The sequence below is a fragment of the Impatiens glandulifera genome, chromosome 2 (genome assembly GCF_907164915.1).
Source record: "Impatiens glandulifera chromosome 2, dImpGla2.1, whole genome shotgun sequence".
In the NCBI taxonomy this organism is placed as follows: domain Eukaryota; kingdom Viridiplantae; phylum Streptophyta; class Magnoliopsida; order Ericales; family Balsaminaceae; genus Impatiens; species Impatiens glandulifera.
In genome coordinates, this window is record NC_061863.1 from 57,197,043 (window position 1) to 57,215,015 (window position 17,973).

Consider the following 17,973-nt stretch of genomic DNA (forward strand, 5'->3'; position numbering starts at 1 on the left):
CCCCCAACTTCTTAATACCTACCGATTTGCTCCGTCGTCACGCGATTGACACTGTCATCAGTTTTCTCACCGGATTTGGATAATTTCAGTAAGGCTTATGTTACAAATAATTAATCGTTAGTAAAATTATTGTTTAAGTAAATCGACAATAATATTTTTCTCCATTACAAATTGAACTTGATTGTAAATTTAATTAGAGTTTGAGAGATAAGTAATTTTATATAAGAATGAGGGAAAGAACGAGACTATGAGTGAACTTGAGAGAATTAAGAGTGAAGAGGAAGAATGAAACATGTTTTTTTAATCATAACTTAAAATTGTTGCCACATTATTCAGGATGTTAATTTGAAACCGTGCCTCGTGAACTTAATTGAACCGAATTATTCTGTTTAGGGCGGTTTTCTTTGAAACTGAACGGGGATGGAATATGGATGATATTTGTTTCCTCCGCCCTGACCCTTTTAATTTCACCTCGATTTTGCTCCGAACACTATAAACACAATTAAATATATAAAATTAATAATTTTTATTTATTCACTATATTTTATAAGAGTGGTAAGTTTATTTTTTTTTATAATAATATAAAATTTCAATATATTTCAATATATATTATATTAAAAAATTCATTTATATAATTTTATTGTATAATTTTTTAGAAATATTTTATAAAAGGTGCACCTCGGGATCCCTGAAACCGAACGGACGGGAATAAGATTAAAAAATCTCCAAAATAAAAACGAGACGAAAATAATAAATGCATTCTCCGTCCAGAACCGGCCCATTGTCATCCCTACACATTATACTATTACGTCATCATTTGTTATCGAAAATTTATTTCCTAAATCAAATTGTACAATAAGTTTAAATTTAATTTATCATATATATATATATATATATATAATTTTTTTTTAAAAAACTTATGGTTCAAGAAATCAAATATCTCAAAATTAGATTTAAGGCAATGGTAACGTCCTAAATTAAAAACAAGTAACTTATTTTCTATATAAATAACATTATTTTTGAATTAAATATGTTATCTTAAATTATTTAAAAATGAATTTTAGAAAAAGGGGCTTGAGTTTTAGATGGGCCAAATTTGGAATAAAACCCACCACACCTATTATCGGCGATTGGCCCAACAAAGCCGGCCTCTCTCTCACTAAAGTCTAACGGTTCTAAAACTCGGTGAAGCTTCTGGAACTTCCTCAGTACTTCTGTAGTCCTACGCTCATCTTAATAGTAGTACAAACAAAACTTTGCCTGCAGCCCTAACTTTCCAAACCTTAGCTACAATAATACATCCTTCAATAGCATCTGCTCATCCTTATCCGCCATTCTCTCCCATTTTACTCGGCCATAACTCACAAGAAATGGCGTCTGCAAATGCTCTCTCTACCGCTTACCTCTCTTCTCCCAAACAGGTACTTACTCTCCAAAACTACATGCCTCTGATTGTACGTTTTGGTTTGCTTACAAGGTCTGTATTGTTTTCGCAGGGTAGTTTGAGGAAGAGTGGTGTGTTGAGCAGAAGGCCAGGGCAGAAATTGAATTACAAGAGATTTTCGGCTCCCGCAGGAGGATTGGTTGTGCGAGCTTCTGCAAAGGATATTGCTTTCGGACAGAGCTCTCGTTCTGCTCTACAAGCTGGCATCGACAAGCTTGCAGATGCTGTCGGCCTTACTCTTGGTCCTAGAGGTCAAAATTTTCACCTTCTTTTGAATTCCACCTTTGCCTTCATATTTCTACACATTTACAGTATAAATGACTAATCTTGGTTGGTTTCCCACATGGGTTTAAGTCTATGCTCATGAAGGGGGTTTTGCTAACAGTAAAATCGTTTCTTTGACAGGAAGGAACGTTGTTCTTGATGAATTTGGAACCCCAAAGGTGGTTAATGATGGTGTGACCATTGCTAGGGCGATTGAGCTACCCGACCCAATGGAGAATGCTGGTGCAGCCTTGATTAGAGAGGTTTGTCTTACTTTCCTGTTGGCATACCTTGAAAATATCTACGCTTTTGGTAATTTTCTATTTGATACGATTACTGGTTTGACAAAAGGTCGCAAGCAAAACAAATGACTCAGCTGGTGATGGAACAACAACCGCTTCAGTACTTGCAAGAGAAATTATTAAACTGGGCTTGTTAAGTGTCACCTCTGGTGCAAACCCAGTTTCAATAAAGAAAGGAATTGACAAGACTATTCAAGCATTGGTTGAAGAGCTCGAGAAGAAAGCCAGACCTGTCAAGGGACGTGAAGATATTAAAGGTAAAGTTTTTTGTTCCAATCGATTCTCTTTTTTCTGATATCCTTTCAATAATCTTAATGAAACATTTTCATTACATTCAGCCATTGCTTCTATCTCTGCCGGGAATGACGATGCTATCGGGACTATGGTTGCTGATGCTATTGATAAAGTTGGACCTGATGGTGTCCTTTCCATTGAATCATCGTCATCCTTTGAAACAACAGTGGACGTAGAAGAAGGAATGGAGGTTTGGATCCTGAATTTATCAATTAATTGTCAGTCTCTATAGTCTCCATTTTTGACATGCTTGTGGTTTCCAGATTGACAGGGGATATATCTCACCTCAATTTGTTACGAATCCTGAGAAGTTACTTGTCGAGTTTGAGAATGCTAGAGTATTGGTCACAGATCAGAAGATCTCAGCCATTAAAGATATAATTCCTCTACTGGAGAAGACCACCCAATTGCGGTCTCCTTTGTTAATTATTGCAGAAGATATCACTGGGGAGGCTTTGGCAACACTTGTTGTGAATAAGCTTAGGGGTATCGTAAATGTTGCCGCCATCAAAGCTCCCGGTTTTGGTGAGAGGAGAAAAGCTCTACTACAAGATATTGCTATTGTGACAGGTACTTAATTTCAGTTTTATCAAATGCAGCCCTTACAGAGTTTCTTGTTTTATTAATGCATCTATATTGTTTGGTTATACTTTCTGATATGTTTTTGGATTTCATCAGGAGCCGAATATCAAGCTAGCGACTTGGGTTTGTTAATTGAGAACACAACAGTTGAGCAACTTGGAGTGGCAAGGAAGGTGACAATCACCAAAGACTCCACAACCATAATTGCTGATGCAGCAACCAAGGATGAAATACAGTCTAGGGTTGCCCAGATTAAGAACGAGTTGTTAGCAACAGACTCCATATACGATTCGGAGAAACTAGCAGAAAGAATTGCCAAATTAGCTGGAGGAGTTGCTGTCATAAAGGTTGGGGCTGCAACTGAAGCTGAACTAGAGGACCGTAAGCTTCGAATTGAGGATGCCAAGAATGCCACATTTGCTGCCATTGAGGAAGGGATTGTCCCTGGTGGTGGTGCTGCTTTAGTCCATCTCTCGACTTATGTACCTGCTATTAGAGAGACTCTTGAAGATGCAGAGGAAAAGCTTGGAGCTGATATTGTGCAGAAGGTAATATGAGTTGTTTTGTGTTACCTAACTCTCTTTTAATATGATCTAAAAAATCTACATTTTTTTATGTTTCTTAAAATCACAATAATGATCTAAAAAGTAATTTTGAATAGGCTGATTATGGATTATAGGATAAAAGGTGTTCTATGTATGTTATGGCAGGCATTGGTGGCTCCAGCAGCTTTGATAGCACAGAATGCTGGAGTTGAAGGAGAGGTGGTTGTGGAGAAAGTGAAGGAAAGCGAGTGGGAGATTGGATATAATGCAATGACAGACACATACGAGAATCTTGTCGAAGCTGGAGTTATAGACCCGGCTAAGGTTACTAGATGTGCTTTGCAGAATGCTGCTTCTGTGGCGGGAATGGTACTCACCACTCAAGCCATTGTAGTAGAGAAGCCTAAGCCTAAGGCTGGTGTAGCTGCTGCTCCACAAGGACTTACTGTCTAATAAAATAGTAATGCTGCCCCTTTTGAGGGTTGAGTGAAAGACCAATGAAAACAAATCATGTGTAACCATTATGCTTGTTAGCTAGGCTAGGCTAAGGCTGAATATTGTCAATGAGTGTGCGATTGATTGCCCCTGAATTTTGTTGTAAGCTGTTTTGACTTTTGAGAAAGGAATAATAATATTTATGGCATTAGTTTTTTACTCTTTACCAAATTCAAGCACCTTTCTTACTTTTTTTTGTTTATGTTTGACAAGCAGAAATACATTATAATGAGTTTTTGAAATTTAAACTTGGTTTGAATTAAACACACTTGGAATTGCTCTTTTGGGATCAGATGGTGCTTGATTGTGTGATACACTTAAACAAATTCAGGAAGGCAATTGAAGGTGTAACTTAGGCAGCCACAACTTATACACCAAAAGTATCTAAATATTATACAGTGAATAGATATTGAAGGAGTAGTAACTTCTTTACACTGCTACAGAGAAAGATGAGGTTAAACATTTTCCAGTTACACTTGTAAAATGCACAACAATCCCCCCCCACACGCAAACGAATAATCGAGCAAGATTTGAGCTCTAATGCTTATTCCGGCCTTGTGCATGATTCTCCCTTCAGGGATAGACTTGTTAACAGAGCCTTGGCATCTCCATCTATAACGATTCTGCCACCATCTTTGTAACATTTCGTTACGAATTTTGCCCTGCAAACAAAAAAACAGAAGTAAATAAGCTAAAAATATTGAAATCTTCATTTCATTTCATTTCATTTAGAGTTGAAGTATCTAATGACCTACAGGTACTTATCCTTGAAAGGTCTTATATGAGTTGTTTCTACTTCACCTATGATTTCTTCCCCAACATAGATAGGTAACTGAAATTTCAAGTTTTGTGATACATACAGAGCTCCTGGCTACAAAATACACATACATGAGCATTTCTCAATATAATTTTTGCAGACTTATGAAAGCACTTACAAATTGAGTGGCTATAATCCTGGGAAAGAGAGAAGCAACGAGTATTCCAGGAACCAATCGATCTTCAAACCCAGCACTTCTGGCGCAATCAACATCAAAATGCAGAGGGTTTCTGTCAAAGCTCAGCCTTGAATATTGCAGGATATCATCATCTGAAAAAGTCCTTGATTCTCGAAAAATTTCCCCGATTTTAAGGATGGTTGGAGTGGACGATGAAGATGATGATCTCGTGTTGAAGAAACTTGTTGAATTTACTACAATTGATCTCATTTTGAAGATGCTGTTGCCTTTTCTGTATAAAAACAACTAGAGGAACAAGAACATGTTAATTAATACATTGCAATGAGAATGCAGCTCTAAGTGACATTTCATCGAACACATAGTTTTCAGGTATGGATTACTCCATTAACGATGAAGCAATGCACCAAATACAATTCGATTACAATCAGGCTGAATTGTATAAACAAGCAGAAGAAGATAAAGAATGATAATACTTACCGTCATTATTAATTCAGGAACTGGCCAAGAAAAGAAAACTAGGGTAGAGGAAAGGAACGATCTTTTTGATGATGGTATGCCATAATCGTAATCAGCACGAAATTAGCTTGAAAGAGGAGCCCCTTCCGTCCTACTACTGGCCTTTGAGTGCTTTCAGAGCTTCCATGGACAGAGTGCAAACAAAGAAGAACAGCTGAGTCTTTCAGGTTTTCTTGGGCCTTGTGGATTTAATTAATTGGGCTTTCATTTATTTCTTTGAGCCCATTTCATTTGAAAGAATTAACTAGGTCAACATCTTTTATAATATTCTCTTGCTCTGTCTGCCCGTAACTCTTTAGCCTTTGCTTCTTGTTCGAATAGTTGAAACTCGTTTGTTAAATTAGTAATGTATATTTTGTTTATTTATTTATAAAAATCACATACATAATATGTTAATGATATTTAAAATTATTAAAATATTTATTTGTATAAATTTAATAATAATAAGTCTTTGTTAGGTATAAAAGAAAATATCAAAATCTCAATTTGTACTACAAGGTGTTCAATTTGACAATTCTAATATTTTAGAAGAGAAATGATTAGGTGAGGGAATTTGATAAGAGAATGACGTGGCATAATCTTATTCGCTGAAAAAATCAAATAATTTTTCTCTTATTTCTCTTTCCTTCCACTTTTACATTTTCCAACCAATGAAGGTGATGAGTCATTCCCTCACCAAATTCCCTCACTAAATTCCCCCACTCTATCACTCTTGATTATAAAAAGCAGATTATATTTAATTATTCCATATTTTTAATAATTAATTTAAAGTCTGAATTAACTATTATTAGATGTTAATTCCGAACTGTTAGTTTGTAATTAAAAATAAATTTATTAATTATATATATATATATATATATATATATATATCAAAGGTTAAAATGAGAGTCTACAAGGATAAAAAAACAAATATAAGTGTTTGTTTAAATGCTTGATATGAATTTTTGTTGAAAGTCTACACTAATTGAGTTGTTCGAGCTCAACTTTTGAAAAAAATAAAATAATATGTTGACAATAATAGTGTGCTCACAAACTAGTTCAAATTAATTGAAACATGAAGCTTAACAATTTCATATTTTGATACTCAAAAAATGAACATTTGATTTGCATTTTCCTTTCAAATGGACTTAAAAAGATGACTTTTACTACTAACAAAACTTTGTTTGGAAAATTTTTCATGTTTTATGTTTTCGTGTATGAATCATTTTTTAGTTATTTTTTTTTTCTTTCAAAAATTTAATTGAATAGAACATCAAGTTTTCAATTAAAAACAAAATTTAATGTGATTTGATATTTTCTCTCAAATAAGTTTAAAGATTTTTCAAGAAAATTATGAACAACTTTTGTGTTTTAAAAGTTTTGCATTTAAACTATTTAGAGGCACAAATCACTGATCTATATATATCTAATAACACTTAATTTAAAATGGTTGAGGTGTAATACACGCTCTCTCCACAATCATTAACAAATAAGGTAATTTCTCTTTCCTAATAATTATTTATCTTAATTATTTTCTCTCTCCAAATAATTATATTCCAAATAATTATATATATATATATATATATATATATATATATATATATAATTTCTTTCCTAATATATATATATTTCTCTCTCTTAATTTAATTATTAAGTATTTTTTTACTCTCTCTTACCATATAAATATTTATATTTTTTTCTCATTAATAATATAAATTTTTTTATCAATAATTTTATATTAAAATATATAATATTACATAACATATTTATTTTTATATTTAATAATAACAATATATATATAATAATGTTTAAAGTAAACATGCACCACATTAATCCATATAATAATATAAATAATTTTTATGTTAACATAAAAATTAACTAATTGATAATAAATATTAAATACAAAATATATATGCATACACAAAATAATAAAATTATTTCAACAATCATAAGTGGTCTAGCGGTTTAAGTGTTCATATTTCATGCGGAAGATCAGGGTTCGAATCCCAGAACATGCAAAATTTTAAACAAATTATAGGCATATGAAAGTGTGATGTTGGAATTAGTGGTTGGTTTGACGAGCATTTAAATGTATGAGGTCACGAGATGGAGGTTGGGTGGTCGGTGGTTTATCGAGTATGATATCGGAATTAGTGGTTGGTATGACGAGCATTTAAAATTGCGAGGTCACGAAATGGAGGTCGGGTGGTGGGTGGTTTGTCGAGTGTGAGGTCGGAATTAGTGGTTGGGTTGGCGAGCATTTGAAAGTGTGAGGTCACAAGATGAAAGTCGGGTGGTGGGTGGTTTGTCGAGTGTGAAGTCGGAATTATTGGGTGGTAGATGGTTTGTCGAGTGTGAAGTCGGAATTATTTGGTGGTGGGTGGTTTGTCGAGTGTGATGTCGGAATTAGTGGTTGGGTTGGCGAGCATTTGAAAGTGTGAGGTCACAAGATGAATGTCGGGTGGTGGATGGTTTGTCGAGTGTGAAGTCGGAATTATTGGGTGGTGGGTGGTTTGTCGAGTGTGAAGTCGGAATTATTGGGTGGTGGGTGGTTTTTCGAATGTGATGTCGGAATTAGTGGTTGGGTTGACGAGCATTTGAAAGTGTGAGGTCACAAGATGAAGGTCGGGTGGTGGGTGGTTTGTCGAGTGTGAAGCGGAATTATTGGGTGGTGGGTGGTTTGTCGAGTGTGAAGCGGAATTATTGGGTGGTGGGTGGTTTGTCGAGTGTGATGTCGGAATTAGTGGTTAGGTTGGCGAGCATTTGAAAGTTTGAGGTCACAAGATGAAGGTCGGGTGGTGGATGGTTTGTCGAGTGTGAAGTCGGAATTATTGGGTGGTGGGTGGTTTGTCGAGTGTGATGTCGGAATTAGTGGTTGGGTTGACAAGCATTTGAAAGAAAGTGTGAGGTCACAAGATGAAGGTCAGGTGGTGAGTGATTTGTCGAGTGTGAAGTTGGAATTATTGGTTGGTTTGACGAGCATTTAAAAGTGTGAGATCATGAGATGGAGGTCGGGTGGTGGTTAACTAATTGTTAATAAATATTAAATACAAAATAAATATGCATACACACAATAATAAAATTATTTTAACAATCATATGTAATCTAGCGGTTTAAGTATTCACATTTCATGTGGAAGACCAAGTTTCGAATCCCAAAACATGCAAATTTATATTTTCAACGATGTATTCTTGACTATAATATATGGTGGCGCAACTTTTAAACAAATGATAAGCATCTGAAAGTGTGAGGTCGGAATTAGTGGTTGGTTTGTGTATCTGAAAGTGTGAGGTCGGAATTAGTGGTTGGTTTGGTGAGCATTTAAAGTTTGAGGTCACGAGATGGAGGTCGGGTGTGAGGTTGGAATTAATGGTTGATTTGACGAGCATTTGAAAGTGTGAGGTCACAAGATGATGGTCAATTTAGGGGTTAAGTGGGTGTCGAACGGATAAAATATAAGTTAATATTAAGTTTAAAATGAAATTTAATTTTATCTAAAATATTTATAAATAAATAATATTTTATATATATTCTCATCCGCGCAAATGCACGGGATTCATGCTAGTTTCTATAACTGGATCAAAATTGCATGTTGATTCTAAAATTTCAGATTTCCTACATATTTTGAAAACTAATTGATTTTTAACTTTGAGATTTTTGTCATGGGATTTCAAATATTTTCACAATTTCTTAGTGATTCTTATTTTTTTTTATAAATAATTAATATATATTAAAAATAATAAAAATCGTATAAACCCAGTAACAAAGACAAATAATGAATTTTAAAAAACAATTAATGCTGAGTGTTAAAGTAATCGGACCAGAAATTGGTGGGTTTTGAATACTCCCATCATCAAACACCTACCTGACCCTAGTACCCACTTATATTAGGCTTATTAATTAAACATTAGTATCAAATGATCTTCCATTTTAATACATAACCACTATAAAAAGTATACATTTACTTTAGTATTGATATAGATTTTTGTCCTATCATATTACTAAACTATGGTTTTTTGTCTCAATTTTTTTCCTTAATTACTTTTAGTCCCATTCAATTGAAAAAACAAAAATTAAGGAAAAGGAAAAGGAAAAGGAAAAGAAAAAGAAAAAGAGTAAGTAGAAGATTCCATGTCGCTTTGAGCTTGTTTGATGGTGAGTTATTTAGGAATTTTATTGATTTTTTTTAGAAAAATAATATTGTTGGATGAAAAAGTATGTTTTTAAATTTTAAACTAGTTAAATTATCATATTTCTCTTATAATTAAAGTTAAAATTTGATAAATATTTTTGAGTGATAAATGATTAAAAATAAATAAGATTAGATACATGAATTTATTGTTAAAAAAAAAAAAAACTAAAAGTAAAATTAGCTCTAACTATACCTAATTCTGAATTTGTACCTAACCTAATACGGCGTGTTAGGCATGCCTTTGGCCAATATTCTTTTGTTGTATTATAGTATTGTAGAAAAAAACAATTATATGATGTTATTATTTATGTAGTAATTTATTTTGTTTGGAGACGAATTTAAATTTTATTAGTTTATATCTCACATATAATAATGTTATTATATCATTTACTTTTGAATTATGATTTTATACCACACACATGATGGATATTCTTGTGGCCAAACTACCCTTTTTGTAAGGCACCGTTTGATACTCTTCTTTAATTCAAATGTTCAGCAAAAATAAAAATATCCACTCTTAAAAATATTGGTGTATATTAATATTTATATTGAAATATAAAATTTATTTGTGTTTTTTTTACAATTTTATTTTCTAACATATTAAAAAAGTGATATCAACATCTTATTTTTAATAACTAAAAGAACATGAGAAGTCTTCCAATGCTTACAAGTATTTTAGAGACAATTATATCTTTAATATTGAGACTGAAATATATAATTTATGAGTAAATCATCAATTAAATAAATTACATAATAAGAATGATCAACTTTAAAAAATTAATTAGTAGTTTAAATAATATAAAAGAAAAAGAAATTAGTGTTGTGACGTAACATCAGACCAGACTAAGAAATAACATACGGGTCCTATGTTTTAAAACGAATCGAATCACGAAAGTGACGGTTAGTTGGAATTATTTAGGATTTTTTTTAAAATAATTTGGAGGTTGCTCGGGTTTGTTTGAATAATATAGATTGGAAAAAAAAATAATAACGGTGATGATTATGAACAATTGATATATATATATATAATTTAAAGAAGTAAATGATATTATAATATTTTAATTAATTAATTAATTAAATAATTGAATAATGTGATTGATAAAAAAAAATGAAAAGATTAAATAACTCAAATCAAATAAGATAACTCAAATCGAAAAGGTCTTTGAATTAAAAAGTAAGTAGATATATTTTTGATAAAAAATATTTAAATAAGTATGTATATTAATTATTTTAAATAATTATCATTATAAAAATAAGTATCGCGACATCACACTTTTACATGTTTTTGATTTCTCGACAAATCAAGTACACAATCGATTTCTAATATTGTGATCATTTGTTATTGACCTCTTATCCCTTGACAAACTAACTATCAATTTCAATTAACCTCTCATCTCGTTATCTCATTACTTTCATACGCCTCTTTATCTTTTGTCAAATCAACCATCAATCTCAATTAGTCTTTTCATCTCGTGACATCATACTTTCACACGTCTCATATCCCTCAACAAACCAACCACCATTCCTAATCACACTTGTACACGACTCTCTTATCCCTCGGAAAACCAACCATCAACTTGAATCGACCTCTTATTCATCGACAAATCAACCACCAATGTTATCAGCCTTTTATATATTAAGAAACCGACCACCAATCTCAATCACACTTGTATACGACTCTCTTATCCCTCAAAAAACCAACCACCAACCTAAATCGACCTATTATCTCTCGACAAACCAATCATCAATGTTACCGCCTCTTATCTCTCAACAAACTAACTACAAATCACAATCACCTCTTAGCTCGTGACCTCACACTTTCACACTCACATGCCTTTGATCCATCAGTGAATCAATCTCCAATCTCAACTAACATTTAATTTCGTGACTGTATGATCCTTTATTATCGATCTCTTTATCCTCGACAAGCCAACCATTAATCTCAATGTTACCGACCTCTTATCCCTCGACAAATCAACCACCAATCACAATGTTACCGCCTCTTATCTCTCAACAAACCAACCACCAATTCTAATCGACCTCTAATCGAGTGACCTTACGATCATTTGTTACCCGGCTCTTTATCCCTTAGTAAACCAACCACCAATCCTAATGTTACCGACCTCTTATCTCTCGGAAAACCAACCACCAATCCCAATGTTACCGGTCTCTTATCGATCGACAAATCAACCACCAATCCCAATCACATTTTTACACGCCTTTTATCCTTCAGCAAACCAATAATAAATCTCAATCGACCTCTAATCTCGTACCATCACGATATTTTGTTACACGTCTCTTATCCCTTGACAAATCACATTCCAATCACACTTTCACACGTCTCTTATCCTTCGGTAAACCAACCACCAATCTCAATCATATTTTCACACGCTTCTTATCCCTCGAAAAAACAATCATCAATCTCAATCACACTTTCATACGCCTCTTAACCATCAACAAACCAACTATCAATCTCAATTGACCTTTAATCTCGCGACCTCATAATCCTTTATCCCTCGACAAATCACATCTCAATCACATTTTTTCATACGACTTTTATCTCTCGGTAAATCAACCATTAATCTAAATCAACATTTTTTTAACTTTGTGACCTCATACTTTTGTCAATCAAATATTTAATTCATATTTTTGAACCATCAATATCTCATTTTTTTACCGGTCTTTTATCCTTCAGCAAACCAACCATATGTTTCAATGTTATCGAACTCTTATTTCTCAACAAATCAATCACAATCATACTTTCACACGTCTCCTGTCCATCGACAAATCAACCATTAATCTTAATCCTACTTTCACGTGTCTCTTATCCTTTAGTAAACGAACCACTAATTCACATCACACTTTTCACACGACCTCTTGTCCATCGGCAAACTACATTTCAATCTCAATCGATCTCTAACCTCGTGACATCACACGGTCAATCAAATATTTGATTTATATTTTTAACTACAAATATCTGTTACCGACATCTTATTCCTCAATAAACCAACCACCAATTCTAATGTTATCAAACTCTTATTTTTCGACAAACCAATCACAATCATACTTTCACACACATCTTATTCATCGATAAATTAACCATCAATCTCAATCACACTTTCACGTGCTTTTTTTCCCTTGACAGACCAACCACTAATCCCAATCACACTTTCACACGCCTAAAACGACAATTTGAAACTGCCTAGTAGTAACTGAATTGAATGCCCCGTTTGGGCAGTTTTTCCCCGGTTTGACCGATAGTTGATCGGGGATGGAATGCGGATAATATTTGTATCCCGCACCGATATTATTGTGATTCTGCCCCGAACACTATAAACATAATTAAATATATAAAATCACCAATATATTTATTTATTCATTGTATTTTATAAGAGTTTTAAGTTTATTTATTTATAATAATATATATTTTTAATATATTAGAATATATATTATATTAAAAAATTTATTTATATAATTTTATTATATATTTTTTTTAGAGAACATGCTATAAACGGTGTCCCGCGGGGATTCTTCATAACCCAACGGGGCGTGGATGGTAGTATAAATAAATTCCCAAAGTAAAATGGGGCGGGAATGATAAATGCATTCCCCGCCCCGAACCTCCCAATTGCAATCCATACACACGCCTCTTATCTATCGATAAATCACCTCAAATTTTAATCGACCTCTAATCTTATGACCTCATTATCCTTTGATACTAAAATCTTATCCATCTACAAACCACACCTCAACAACTTTTCTTCATAATTTTTTTTTATAATAATTTAAAATATATACAATTTAAACACTAGACTACTTGATATTATTAATTTTATACATAAGAATATTAATTAAAAAAACATCCATTAAATTATTAGTAAAAATATCATTCTCATTCTCTGACTTTAAAAAAAAAAATAAAACTTATAAGAATTAATATACAAATTTAAATATACAAAATTTTATCTCCCATATAAAAATATTTGAACAAACCACATCCTAACAACCTTTCTTGATAAAGAATTTTTATAATTGTTTAAAAGTTAAGATTTGAAACTTCATCTATTAGGTATCATATACACATTAACTATTAGACTATTTAATATTGTTAATTTATATTTATAAGAATATTAATTCAAAGAAAATCCATTAAATTATCAGTAAAATATCATTCTCTAAAATAAAAAAAAAATACTTGTAAGAATTAATAAAAAAAATTAAATATTGAAAATTCATTTCCTATATAAAAATATTTGATTTAATTTGAAATCTAATAGTCTTACCTAACCGAGTATTCATTTACCTCACAAAAAAAAACTTTATAGATTCCAACAGAAGATTTCCTTAGTTATAACATTAGTAATTTGCCCACGATATCGATCAAAACTACGAACTCGACCATCGAACAGCCACAGTAAGGATTTACGAATCTGATCCCCGCGGGCGCGACTAATCGGACTATAAATACCGGATGATTATATTGGCGGTGGTCCGGTCAAAGGAGAAGAAATCAGTCAACGCGACAAGAGAGAGAAACACTCACAGCGAGACTCGTGGTGCCTCGCACGCCCTGATACGTGGAAGCAGGTGACGAAAAATGGCCAGATCTCGAGCTCTAAAAATGGCGAATTTGTGTGCCTTCTGAGCCCTAACACTTCCCTCCCTTCATCGAACGCTTATCCGTGCTGTTCGATCCACCGATCTTGATCCGGGCGATAGGATTCGTTTCTTTTTCAGGAGACTGTGGTCTGCATTGCTCTGTTTTTGTCTTTCTCTCCTCAATTTATTTCCGCATTGGGTTCTTCATTTCAGCTCCTTAATCTTTCTAGATAGCAGAAAAGTAGAAAATGGCAGAGGTGACGAAAGTGCTGTATATTGTAGTCGTTGATGAAGATACCAAAGAAAAAGGGAAAGTTTCATTTCGTTATACCAGACCTGTACTGCAGAGCACCCTACAGCTTATGGGTTGCAAAGCCAGACATGCTTTTAAGGTTAATTCCACATATTAACCCTTTTTTTTCATGTTTTTTCACATCTGTTCTTCAACAATTCCTAAAAAAATCTGATTTTTTAATATGATTTGGAAGTTTTAATTTGATTTCATCAGATTAGCCAGAGCGTTTTTGGAACTCTGAAGAATGAGCTTAGTGTGGATGCGTTGGTTTCAGGAGAAATAAACAAAATACCTGAACAAACACAGAACAGAATCAATGACGGTTTTAATCGTTTTGTTTTGGAGCAAAATGGTAACAACAACAAGGGGAAACTATTTGAGCTATACAAAAGACGCACAACTAGAGTTGTTAGAAGAGAAACTTTTTTAGATGTTGTTTGTGATGCTCTTGCTGAATACAAGTATGTAAGTCCTAATCATAGGGCTGACTTAATTTTAGCTTGCAGGTATGTATATGTTCATCATCTTCAACTTTAGAATCACTTGTATGAATCAATTGATAGATCTATAACTTCAAGACCCTTATATTATCTATCTTTGATGTGAATCAGAATACGAGAAAGGAAGCAATCAGTGACTGTTCTGTTGTGTGGAACTAGTGGCTGTGGAAAATCTACTTTGTCTGCATTACTGGTACATCCTTTTTCTTCCCAATATGCTTAAGCGCCTGTTTGAGGAAGGAAACAATCACACTTTGATATGAGATAAGAAAACACTATTTGATAAAAGAGTGCGAGTCTATCAAATTTGATCAACCATTAACAAGTAATCCTGGTGGATTTTGTCGGATATGCATAAATAGTACTTCAATATTCATTACTTGTCCAAGAGCTTTTATTCTTCATAAATAATTTTGGCCCAAATATTTTTTGTTCTTCAAAAGAAAAAGTTTGAGGAGGTTCAATTGTCGGGTTTGTTGTGTTTATTGTCCAATATGCACTTTTGAATTGTAGGTGAAAAGACAGACTGCCCTTTAAATGCATAAGTATTTTAAGAAAGAGTAGTATTTTTGTCGATGATTTGAAATAATTTCAACATGTGCTTTGAATTGTAGATCAAAAGACAAGAGTTACAAGACTGTCCTTTGAATGCAAGGATATTTTAGTATTTTAGTTTATGATTTGATTGATGAAATGTATAGGATTAGGGGAATCAAACAAAGCCACTAGTTATACATGACATGGTTATAGTTTTGAACAACCTTAGTGTATATTTGTGTGCAGGGTGGTAGGTTGGGTGTGACAACAGTGGTTTCTACCGATTCTATTCGTCATATGATGAGGAGCTTTGCCGATGAAAAGCAGAATCCCTTACTTTGGGCTTCGACATATCACGCTGGAGAATGTTTGGATCCAGTAGCCATATCAGAAGCGAAATCCAGAAAAAAGGCAAAGAAGTTGGCTGGTTTTCCGCAGCCACACCTGAAGGACGACCTTGTTGATGGTTCTTCCTCTCAGAACCAACCACAAGATAATGGCTCCAGTTCGGCTGAATTCATCAGCCCAAAACAAATTGCTATTGAAGGATACAAGGCACAGAGTGAAATGGTTATAGACAGTCTAGATCGGCTAATAACTGCGTGGGAAGAGAGGAAAGAGTCTGTTATCGTCGAGGGTGTTCATTTAAGCCTTAATTTTGTTGTAAGTGAAATCTGTAGCATCCTTTTGTCTAGTTTCTAAACGTGAGATAATGATATATTTGTGCAGATGGGGCTTATGAAAAAACATCCTTCGATCGTGCCATTCATGATTTACATAACAAACGAGGACAAACACATGGAACGGTTCGCCGTTCGTGCAAAGTACATGACATTAGACCCTGCAAAGAACAAGTACGTGAAATATATCAGAAACATACGCTCAATTCAAGAATACCTCTGCAAGAGAGCCGACAAACATTTAGTTCCAAAGATAAACAATACTAACGTGGACAAGAGCGTGGCTTCGATTCACGCCACAGTCTTCAGTTGTCTTAGAAGGCGAGCTATCGGAGGGGAACAGCTTTACGATCCCATAACCAACACAGTTTACGTTGTGGATGAGGAATACAGGAACCAATGCACTGCAAATTCATTGAGTTCTAAGTGCATGTTTCAGCTTATTCAAAGACAAGGATCGTCGAGGCATCTGATGGCTCTTCTTAATACTGATGGTTCTGTGGCCAAGGCTTGGCCTGTTAATTCCCTTGATATTAATGGGAAACCTACTTTGGGTGGTGCGGCTAAGAATGGGGTTGGAAGTCCTATGTATGGACCATTGTTGATTGGTAAGGCTGAGCCTTGTAATCTTCAGTTCGGTCATTATGGGATAAGTGCTTGGCCGAGTGATACTGGCTGTACAAGTCATGCCGGAAGTGTGGACGAGTCCAGGGACAATGGTAGCCGATATTACTCATCCTGCTGCAGCTCGCCAAGGATGTCTGAGGGAGCTTCCAAAGAGGTAAAGCTTTGTTTGCTCTTCATAACACATTTTATCATTTGAATTATTAGATTTAGCTTTTATCATATTAACTTAGATATTTTAATTTGTTTTATTCAGCATTTACTTTTAAGAACTTGACTCGTTAATTTTATAAAATACTTAAATTTGGAGTTATTCAGCTGAAGGAAGAGAATTCTGTCCATGGTAGTGATGATGAAGAAGAGGAGATACTTGATCCTCTTGAGGTGGGCTCCGATGATGATCTCTCAGATGACGACCATAAGGAAAACCACGACGAGGTAAACCCCATATGGAAACACCTTTTTTGAATCTGAATATATTTCTGTCGGGATTCGAAACATAAATGTTTACATATCTAAATTTAGTTTTAAAATGTTTTAATATATGAATCTGCCCAACTCTAGTTTCCAAATGGTTGTATCTGGATTCAAAACTAAATAAAAAGTGTTCCCAAATGGGATATTCGGGCTATTTTCGAAAATCCCAGTTTGACATGTTTTTATTCTGAATGTGTTTGACAGATAGAAGGGTCTGTGGACGAGGAATCAACTAAATCAGACGAGGAATACGATGATCTGGCAATGGAAGATTTCCAAGATAGAGGGTATTGGGCCGATGACAACTATATTATGGGGGATGTTGAAGAAGAATCAACTTTTCATTCTCTTGGAGGAGATAAGGGTAAACAAATTATCGATCGCGTAACAAGGACCAAAAGTGATAAGGTGTCAGAGTTGCCTGCCGTCAAACAGGGGGGCACTACTCGGATGAGACGACGTTCACATAGTCTTCCATCAACGAAAAAACATGGTGTGCTAACTAAAGGTTCCATATTGCCCAATAGTTTAGAAATGTAATCAGTTGTTTGTAATGTTATGTTACTGTTTGTATTCTTTTGCTTTCTTGTTTTTTGTTGTTTGAAAAATTACACATAACCTTAATGTGGATCCTTAAAGTTATTATCACTTCTAGCTTCTCTTGTCTCTGGTATTACTCAATCTTACAAAAT

General features: G+C 33.9%; 3 protein-coding genes across 4 annotated transcripts; 2 read left to right on the top strand and 1 right to left on the bottom strand.

The window, feature by feature from the left end:
• The first annotated feature begins 1,243 nt into the window (after positions 1–1,243).
• Positions 1,244–4,116, top strand: LOC124923668 (ruBisCO large subunit-binding protein subunit alpha). The gene is made up of 8 exons (XM_047463634.1): positions 1,244–1,421; positions 1,497–1,695; positions 1,850–1,971; positions 2,060–2,267; positions 2,349–2,494; positions 2,568–2,874; positions 2,983–3,434; positions 3,597–4,116. The coding sequence occupies exons 1-8, from the start codon at positions 1,371–1,373 to the stop codon at positions 3,882–3,884; spliced, it is 1,773 nt and encodes a 590-aa protein (XP_047319590.1). The 5' UTR covers positions 1,244–1,370; the 3' UTR covers positions 3,885–4,116.
• Positions 3,792–5,518, bottom strand: LOC124923669 ((R)-specific enoyl-CoA hydratase). The gene is made up of 4 exons (XM_047463635.1): positions 5,360–5,518; positions 4,862–5,167; positions 4,682–4,797; positions 3,792–4,588 (listed from the first exon to the last, which is right to left on the bottom strand). Exons 1-4 carry the CDS (start codon positions 5,363–5,365, stop codon positions 4,471–4,473), a joined length of 546 nt encoding a protein of 181 aa, XP_047319591.1. The 5' UTR covers positions 5,366–5,518; the 3' UTR covers positions 3,792–4,470.
• Positions 5,519–13,955: 8,437 nt separating this feature from the next.
• On the top strand, positions 13,956–17,947 carry LOC124923649 (P-loop NTPase domain-containing protein LPA1 homolog 2-like). Of its 2 annotated transcripts, XM_047463611.1 has the most exons (8): positions 13,956–14,315; positions 14,399–14,560; positions 14,677–14,969; positions 15,075–15,156; positions 15,747–16,163; positions 16,230–16,961; positions 17,123–17,242; positions 17,486–17,947. In XM_047463611.1, the coding sequence occupies exons 2-8, from the start codon at positions 14,417–14,419 to the stop codon at positions 17,819–17,821; spliced, it is 2,124 nt and encodes a 707-aa protein (XP_047319567.1). In that variant the 5' UTR covers positions 13,956–14,315; positions 14,399–14,416; the 3' UTR covers positions 17,822–17,947. The 2 variants fall into 2 exon arrangements, with proteins under 2 accessions (XP_047319567.1, XP_047319568.1); XM_047463612.1 differs by having other exon boundaries at positions 13,956–14,560.
• Positions 17,948–17,973: the final 26 nt, after the last annotated feature.